Below are 9,504 nucleotides of genomic sequence, written 5' to 3' on the forward strand. Positions count from 1 at the left end.
TCCTTTAGCATCACATCCCTGTTCTCGTGACAACGGAGGCTGCTCTCACATCTGCATCGCCAAGGGCGACGGGACGCCGCGTTGCTCCTGCCCCATGCACCTGGTCCTGCTGCAGAACCTGCTCACCTGTGGAGTAGCCAATCGCATCGCTTTCTGTGTTACACCAGCATGTCATAATGCTCTCTCGCCTGTGTTACAGCATAATGATGTCATAATGCTCTCTTGCCTGTGTTACAGCATAGTGATGTCATAATGCTCTCTCGCCTGTGTTACACCAGTGATGTCATAATGCTCTCTCGCCTGTGTTACAGCAGAACGATGTCATAATGCTCTGTTGCCTGTGTTACTGTAGAGTGATTCCATAATGCTCTGTTGCCTGTGTTACTGTAGAGTGATTCCATAATGCTCTGTTGCCTGTGTTACAGCAGAGTGATGCCATATTGTCGGTGGGGGGTATGGGGCACAGTAATTAGATTAGGAAGGGAATATGGAGTGAGTCACTGCTGTCCAGGCTCTTTGCTATGATCTGTTGTGATAAAGATCAATGATTTCCAGACCTCTGCAACCCTCTCATTTACAGGCGTGACTCACGGCCCTCTACAGACCCCCCACGAACTGCCCCCCCCCCCCAAAAAAAACCAGGATTTTAACTTCCCCTCCCCTTCCCCAGAGCCGCCCACCTGTTCCACGAGCGTACACCTGCGCTACAGGTGACATCGACTGCATCCCCATGGCGTGGCGCTGCGACGGGTTCGCGAGTGCGACGACAACAGCGACGAGGAGAACTGCCCCGTCTGCTCCGCCCTGCAGTTCCAGTGCGACAAGGGCCAGTGCATCGATGCGCAGCTGCGCTGCAACGGCGAGCTGGACTGCGCAGACAGCTCCGACGAGCAGGACTGCGACAGTACGCATGCTTCCTGTTCCTACATACTGTACACCTGCACATGCAACCCTGAATACAGTATCCACCTGAATACTGCACACCTGAATACGTACACCTGAGTACAGCACGCACCTGAATACCGAGTACTGCACACACCTGAATGCAGCACACACCTGTACACCTGAACCCTGATACAGTATACACCTGTATACCTGTATACAGCACACACCTGAATACAGTACACACCTGTAAACCTAAATACACCATGGACCTGTACACCTGAATTGGATTCACACCTGTACTCCTCAGTACATATGCACATTCCTTGTTATAGAGCAAACACCTTATACCCTCCATGTATCTCCTTGTGCTTTCCTCCATGTTCCTGTGGTTTGTGTTTGCACCTGCACAGTTTGTATCTGTGACGCAGACCCACAGAGACTCGAGCCTGTCCTTTGTGCTGTCCTCAGGGTGTGTTCTGCCACTGGAAGGATATGTATTCCAGTTGGCAGCAGTCAGTTCTGTCGGCGCACACCAGGCTTAATATGGTGCTGGTTTTATTAACTGGGCTGGTGCGCGCGGGGGCACCAGGGCGATCTGTGCCAGGGATCTGGGCTCTGTTTTTCTGTGAGACTGTGCAGAGCATGGTGGACAAGTGCACAAACTCAGGACAACTTTCTCCTACTCAGCCCTTACACAGTGTGCAAACCAGGCCTTATATCCCTACTCAGCCCTTACACAGTGTGCAAACCAGGCCTTAACTCCCTACTCAGCCCTTACACATGTGTCCAGTACTCAGCCCTTACACAGTGTGTAAACCAGGCCTTATCTCAGCCCTTACACAGTGTGTAAACCAGGCCATATCTCCCTACTCAGCCCTTACACAGTGTGCAAACCAGGCCTTAACTCCCTACTCAGCCCTTACACAGTGTGTCCAGTACTCAGCCCTTACACAGTGTGTAAACCAGGCCTTATCTCAGCCCTTACACAGTGTGTAAACCAGGCCATATCTCCCTACTCAGCCCTTACACAGTGTGTGTATCTCTCCGCAGCCATCTGCCTGCCTAACCAGTTCCGCTGTGGGAACAGCCAGTGCATCCTGAAGAAGCAGCAGTGCGACTCGTACAGTGACTGCGCAGACAACTCGGACGAGGTCTTCTGCGGTGAGACTCGCCTGCGTCCGTTAGACACTCTGTCCGAGCTTCCCCTGCAGACACAAAACCGTGACTCGCTCACTTCCGCTAGACACTCTATCCGAGCTTACCCCTGCGGAAACTAAACCGTGATTATAATTCAGTACGTCTAAAAGGATGGCTAAAAAAACACCAGTGAAGTTCCAGGAAGTTTTGAATAGGGATGTGTGAGGCTGGGGGTGATTCTATGTGGAAAGTACCTGTAATATCGTTGATCTGATCACGCTGGGTGTCTCATAACCAATCAGGTGTGAGCTGCTGTCTTACTGTATCACACTATCCGAGCTGTTCTGGCTGTTATGGTGGAGCTATGCTGGTGTGCTTATATTTTTGTGGCGTAGCAGCTGTTTCTCTCAGAACCCCTGGTCTGATTTGGGTTCTGTTCCCCACTGTGTGTTTCTGTTTCTCTCAGAACCCCGTGTCTGATTCGGGTTCTGTTCCCCGCTCTGTGTGTTTCTGTTTCTCTCAGAACCCCTGGTCTGATTTGGGTTCTGTTCCCACTGTGTGTTTCTGTTTCTCTCAGAACCCCGTGTCTGATTCGGGTTCTGTTCCCCCACTGTGTGTTTCTGTTTCTTTCAGAACGCCGTGTCTGATTTGGGTTCTCTTCCCCACTGTGTGTTTCTGTTTCTCTCAGAACCCCTGGTCTGATTCTGGTTCTGTTCCTCACTGTGTGTTTCTGTTTCTCTCAGAACCCCTAGTCTGATTCTGGTTCTGTTCCTCACTGTGTGTTTCTGTTTCTCTCAGAACCCCTGGTCTGATTTGGGTTCTCTTCCCCACTGTGTGTTTCTGTTTCTCTCAGAACCCCTAGTCTGATTTGGGTTCTGTTCCCCACTGTGTGTTTCTGTTTCTCTCAGAACCCCGTGTCTGATTCGGGTTCTGTTGCCCCGCTGTTTGCGTGTTTGTTTCTCTCAGAACCCCGTGTCTGATTCGGGTTCTGTTCCCTGCTCTGTGTGTTTCTGTTTCTCTCAGAACCCCTGGTCTGATTTGGGTTCTGTTCCCTGCTCTGTGTGTTTCTGTTTCTCTCAGAACCCCGTGTCTGATTCTGGTTCTCTTCCCCACTGTGTTTCTGTTTCTCTCAGAACCGCTAGTCTAATTCTGGTTCTGTTCCCCATGCTCTGTTGTTTCAGAGTTCCTCATCCCCTCCTCCAACGACCCGGGCCACACCAGTACCATCGGGCCGGTCATCGGGATCATCCTGTCCGTTTTCGTGATGGGGGGATGTACTTTCTGTGCCAGCGGGTGGTCTGCCGCCGCTACAAGGGCCCGAGCGGCGCCTTCCCCCACGAGTACATCAGCGGCACCCCCACGTGCCCCTCAACTTCATCGCCCCGGGCAGCTCCCAGCACGGAACCTTCACAGGTGAGAACGTCCACCCAAACTTTGGGGTGGACCCACCACGCCCTAGTTCTGGTCTCTGGGGTGGGCCTGCAGTACTCTGGTTCTGTTCCGCAGTTGAGCGGACTCGCCATGCTGTGGTTCTGGTCACTGGTGGAGCGGGCCCACGGCTCTCTGGTTCTGTTCTGTGGGGCAGACCTGTAGCAGTCTGGTTCTGCTCCCCAGTCGGTGACCTGCAGTTCTCTGGTTCTGCTCCCCAGTCGGTGGACCCACAGCTCTGTGGTTCTGTTCTGTGGGGCAGACCTGCAGCAGTCTGGTTCTGCTCCCCAGTCGGTGGACCTGCAGCTCTCTGGTTCTGTTTCCCGGTGCAGTGGACCTGCAGCTCTCTGGTTCTGTTTCCTGGTGCAGTGGACCCACAGCTCTGTGGTTCTGTCCCCGGTGTGGCTGTGAACAGCCTTTATTCCTGCGTTCTCGCTCTCCGTACTTCACACATCTGCTCCCCTGCTTATTTCTGCCAAGGCAGGATCAGCTCCATGTGTGCTGCTCTGGAATGCAGATGAAAGGGAAAAGTGTTGCTTTTTCACTGTTGCTATTTCGGGTAGAGTCTGGGTAGAGTCTTTCTCATCCTTGTGCCTGTGCTCTGGTATCTCCTGTCTCTGACCATGCTGTATTCAGCTGGTATCTCCTGTATCAGACCGTGCTGTATTGTGCTGATATCTCCTGTCTCTGACCGTGCTGTATTGTGCTGGTGTCTCCTGACTGTGCTGTATTGAGCTGGTATCTCCTGTATCACACCGTGCGGCATTGTGCTGGTGTCTCCCGTGCAGGTATCTCCTGTGGGAAGTCCATGATGAGCTCTATGAGCCTGATGGGCAGCAGCAGCAGCGGAGCGCCGCTTTACGACCGGAATCATGTGACCGGCGCCTCGTCCAGCAGCTCCTCCAGCACCAAGGGAGCCTTCTTTACCCCCAGGTACCCCACACACACCTGCACAATCTACCCCAGGTACCCCCCCCCCCCACACACACCTGCACAATCTACCCCCAGGTACCCCACACACACCTGCACAATCTACCCCCAGGTACCCCCCCCCCCACACACACCTGCACAATCTACCCCCAGGTACCCCACACACACCTGCACAATCTACCCCCAGGTACCCCCCCCCCCACACACACCTGCACAATCTACCCCCAGGTACCCCACACACACCTGCACAATCTACCCCCAGGTACCCCACACACACCGGCACAATCTACCCCCAGGTACCCCCCCTGCACACACACACACCGGCACAATCTACCCCCAGGTACCCCCCTACACACACACACACCGGCACAATCTACCCCCAGGTACCCCCCCTACACACACACACCGGCACAATCTACCCCCAGGTACCCCCCCTACACACCCACACACCTGCACAATCTACCCCCGAGTACCACACACACCTGGCCAGTCGTCCTCTCACAGCTGATCTCCCTGCTCACTGCTTCCTGTTAGCGTGCTGCTATAGGTAGCCAGCATTGTACCCCCCCTAACCCCCCCCCCCCCCCCCCCCGTGTCTGTTTGGTTTCCAGATGCTGAACCCGCCCCCGTCTCCGGCCACCGACCGCTCGCTGTACAACGGAGAGATCTTCTACTCCTCCAACAGTCCGTCCACCACCAGGTCCTACAGGTGTGTGTGTGTGTGTGTGTGTGTGTCCGCCTCTCCTGCATGGGATTATGGGAAATAAACGCCCCGGTGCCCGGCAGCTGGTACCGATCACGTCTCCGTCTGGCATCAATGTGCCAGCCCTGGCCTGGCAGTACAGAAATCAGGGAAAACAGATTTGTTCATTTGCCCGACCGTCTGGCTTTCACTAGTGAATCTTAAAAGCGGAATTAATCCAATCAAGCCAGAACAGAAAGTAAATAAATTCCCCCCCCCCACCCCCCCACCCCCCCTTGTCTATTGCTGTTAGTCAGCGTGGACTCAGAAGAAGAAAGCGCGCTTGTTTCTTTGTGTGTATGTGTGAGTCACGACTGCAGCCAGCTACAGTGGCCTTGATCCCTTGCCTCTTTGCTTAACGTCCGCATTTCCTGTTTTCTCCTCCTCATCCTCACCTGTCGCCGCAGGCCTTACCTGATGCGTGGCGTGGCCCCGCCCACCACGCCCTGCAGCACGGACGTGTGCGACAGCGACTACACCACCAGCCGGTGGAAGAGCAACAAGTACTACATGGACCTCAACTCCGACTCGGACCCGTACCCGCCCCCCCCCACCCCGCGCAGCCAGTACCTGTCTGCGGAGGAGAGCTGCCCCCCCTCCCCGTCCACAGAGCGCAGCTACTTCCACCTCTGCCCCCCCCCGCCCTCACCATGCACTGACTCCTCGTGACACCCCCCCCCCCGCCACCGCCACTCCCCCACCCCCCCGTCCGTGAATGGAAAAAAAAAGAGAAAAGAACCGCCTTGCCTGTAAATACTTTTAATTATGAACAAATAAGATAATTCTATTTTATTAATTTCCACTAATTGTCATCGGCCTTTCTGTGGGTGGGGACAGTAGGAAAGGAGGGAGAGAGGGAGGGAGAGAGGTAAAGAGAGGGAGAGAAGGAGGGAGAGAGGGAGAAAGGGAGGGACTTCTGGGTATGGAAGGAGTGTGAGCATGCGATGCAGATCACCAGGCCGTGTGAAATCTGTGTACAGCTGAAATGTATTTATAACGTGAATCTTCTTTTTTTAATTTTATTTTTTTTTTTAAAAGCCCTCCTTCGGTCGGGCTTGTTTTTAATTTTACCCACGAACCTCGCACCCCTCGACACAAACGGAAGAGACCTCTAACTTAGAGACAGAGCACAGAGCTTTAAGGTAATAAGGATGCTAGCTGGCTACCGCAGTCCTAGGAGCTGCTAGTTTGAGAAAATGCTCAGTTTCAGAAACCCCCCCCCCCCCCCCTGCAACGATGACATAACTCAACCAGCTCGCTCTGCAGATGCCAAATCATTTCAAACGCAAATTATGTAAATATGTATCATTTGTTTTGATTACTGCCGTGATCTTTGTTTTTTTCTCTGTGAATTATGAAAGTCCCTAAAGCATTTGTTTTTTGTTTTTAATTTTTTGTTAAGTTTTTACCAAAAGTGTGATTGCTGCTATTGTACATACGTTTTTTTTTTTTGTTTGTTGTTGTTGTTCAGACTTGTGTCCCATCACATAAGATTCCAATCCAGATGTATAACGAATCATACAAAATGTTTGTTTTTTTTTCAATTGTAATAAGTTATTAATCCTTCATAGCAATTGTTATTTTGATTTTTGTGTAGAACAAGTATATATGAATATGCGTGTATTTTGTGAGAAAAAAAGAAGGTGCATTTCTGAAGAAGAGCACGCGGAAGAACAGTCTAGAAAGCTTCGTATGTGACGCCAGACGCCATGGCAGGAAGTGTGCATGGTCTCTCTGCTTAAGGGGGCATCTTTCAGTCATGTGACATTAGGCCCCTAGCACAGATGCTAAACGAGCGGCCTGCTCTCACGCTGGAAGGTTCTGGAAGAGCGATGTTCACGCGTGTCCCTGGAGAGCCAGCAGGCTGTGGCTGTGATTGGGTGCTGCTTTCACCTGTCAGCCAATCAGCTGCCAGGTGAGGGGAGGGGGGGAGGGGGGAGCACCTGTGTTATCAGTACTGCCTATCAGCTGCTTAAATTGATCAGTGGAAGTGTTTGAATGAAGCCCTGCGAGCCTCGCTGTTCTCCGGGGGTCAGAGAGGATTCCGGCGTTCCCCAGGGGTCAGAGAACCGATACCGCCATCCAGGGGTCAGAGAACCGATACCGCCATCCAGGGGTCAGAGAACCGATACCGCCATCCAGGGGTCAGAGAACCGATACCGCCATCCAGGGGTCAGAGAACCGATACCGCCATCCAGGGGTCAGAGAACCGATACCGCCATCCAGGGGTCAGAGAAAAGATTTGGCGTTCCCCAGGGGTCAGAGAAAAGATTTCGCTGTCCCCGAGGAGGGTCGTAGCGGATACCGCCATTTCAGCTGTCAGGGTGGATACCGGGGTCCGTGTTGCCATGGCTGCTCCCGGAATTTGGAAGGTCAGACAGAGGCTGTGAAGTCTGTGAAGAGGTGCCACTTTGACTCTGTTTTGACTCCCCTGTGACTCTGCTGTGACTCCCCTGTGACTCCGCTGTGACTCCGCTGCGACTTGCTTGCCAGAGCGGCTGTCGCCGACCCCTCCGTGCGATGCGTTTGAACCCTGGCCGTGGTTTCGGTGGCCTGCGAGAGAAGGAAGCCTTCCCTCCAAGCTGGTTCTAGGTTCTGAGAACTCACAGAAACCCCCGGCAACTTGTTTGTTTCCTGATTTTCTGAACGAGGGACGTGTTTCACGTAAATGTCCTCTGTACAGATAAGCTACAACTAGACCACTGTGTATGAAATGTCCTCATATATACACATACGGGCATGCAATCACACACTTGCATGTACACGCACACACACACACCGTCACACACAAGTTTTAGTACTGGCCAATAGCATGAGCAAGCTGATTCTCCCAAATTCGCTTGTTCTTTTGGAGATTAAATATCTCATCCGAGGACCCAAAATGACTGAATATTTCTGCATCGAGAATCAGGTGTTTTTTTTTTTTTTGCCGGGAGAGCCCAATGAGTTTTTCCACTTCGTTGCCCCTGTGAGTTCCCTCCGAAACGCTCCTGTACACCCTGCATTCCCTCTGCAGGACACACGTGTGCCTGTCTGTGACTCTTAATGCTCAAGCCTGCTAGAGGAACGTAGTTGGTGGCTTTGTGCACCCCTGTGGTATTTTCCAAAAAAAAAAAACAAACAAAAAAAAAGCACTTATTTGTGAAACGTACTAAGCTCTGATGCACAGGGCTCGCCAAAAACAGACTACAAAGTGGCAGGGATGGCCGTTCGAACACTCACACTCACACACACGCACACACACTAATGACAACGCACACTTAATTCACACCGTTTCCTTTCCACACCCAGGCTTGGACCCACGCACGGTGGATGATTTATCCTGGTTCTTCAACCAGAGAGACGGCCATTAAGATCCTGCTCCTGGCTAACTAACGAGAGTAGCAGTGGAGTGGGTCGGCCTGGAGACAGAAAAAAAAAAAAAACAATGACTGAAAGGTTGTTTATTGGTGTCAAGATGCTCAACCATAAAGGCAGGGAGCAGTGATGTCCGCAGCACCGGCAGTGGTGCCAGTGCTTTGATCAGGGAAAACGAGGAGATGAGCTTCCCGGCCGTCCTTTCTGTGGTATTCGCTTAATAGTTAAACGCTGATTGATAGTAATAATGACCATAATGAGACTAATTTGTGTGTAACCATGGCGACGATGTTAAGAATTGTCAAGATCCCCCGATGCATTTTCCCTGCTTCTGTCCACCCGCTATGACTCAGCCCAGGCTGATCCTATGGGGGGGGGTGTGGCTAACTGGGTACAGTGGCCACCAACCACTGGTAATGTGTCTGGATTCAAGCCACGCCCCCTTTGGGAGGGGCCCTGTGTTGCCACGCCCATGGGAGGGGCCCCGGTGTGGCCACGCCCATGGGAGGGGCCCCGGCGTAGCCTTGCTCCACTGGAGGCACCAGCTGCAGAATGGCACTTTTACCCAAAATGCGCAGTCTGTGCCTTGTGTCTCGTGTACAAAATGCCTTGTAAAATCTACCCTTTGTGATAATTTTTGTATTAAAGCAATTTTTATATAATAAAGGTTCTATTTTAAGGAATTCCTTGTGTGGCCTGTGTCTTGTCATTGTTACTGATATAGTCGAAGGGTCCTGAATTCATGTCCTTTCTAAATACAGTGGTGACTACTGTAAAAGAAAAAAAAAATTACAAGCAATCATGAAGTGAATCTGTAAGATGGCAATAGCTACATGGACCAAGTCTTTGGTATGTTAGTGTGTGGCTACCTACAATCAGGGGCCCCACCAGGTATTTTGGGTCTCATGAAAGGATCTCACATTGGGCCCCGCCACCTCAGATCCTATGTTCTGATATTTTTGAGGGCCCCTGGAATTGTCCTAACTACCACCCTAATCCCCCTGGGAGTTTGTTGTCTATAGCAG

General features: G+C 52.0%; 1 protein-coding gene across 1 annotated transcript; it reads left to right on the top strand.

Annotated features, from left to right (window-relative positions):
• The first annotated feature begins 674 nt into the window (after positions 1-674).
• LOC118215724 (low-density lipoprotein receptor-related protein 5-like) lies at positions 675-9,162 on the top strand. Its single transcript, XM_035396684.1, has 6 exons — positions 675-904; positions 1,936-2,046; positions 3,204-3,435; positions 4,239-4,383; positions 4,992-5,089; positions 5,530-9,162. The coding sequence occupies exons 3-6, from the start codon at positions 3,287-3,289 to the stop codon at positions 5,789-5,791; spliced, it is 654 nt and encodes a 217-aa protein (XP_035252575.1). The 5' UTR covers positions 675-904; positions 1,936-2,046; positions 3,204-3,286; the 3' UTR covers positions 5,792-9,162.
• The last annotated feature ends 342 nt before the right edge of the window (positions 9,163-9,504 follow it).

Source organism: Anguilla anguilla, chromosome 16 (genome assembly GCF_013347855.1).
Source record: "Anguilla anguilla isolate fAngAng1 chromosome 16, fAngAng1.pri, whole genome shotgun sequence".
NCBI classification, from domain to species: domain Eukaryota; kingdom Metazoa; phylum Chordata; class Actinopteri; order Anguilliformes; family Anguillidae; genus Anguilla; species Anguilla anguilla.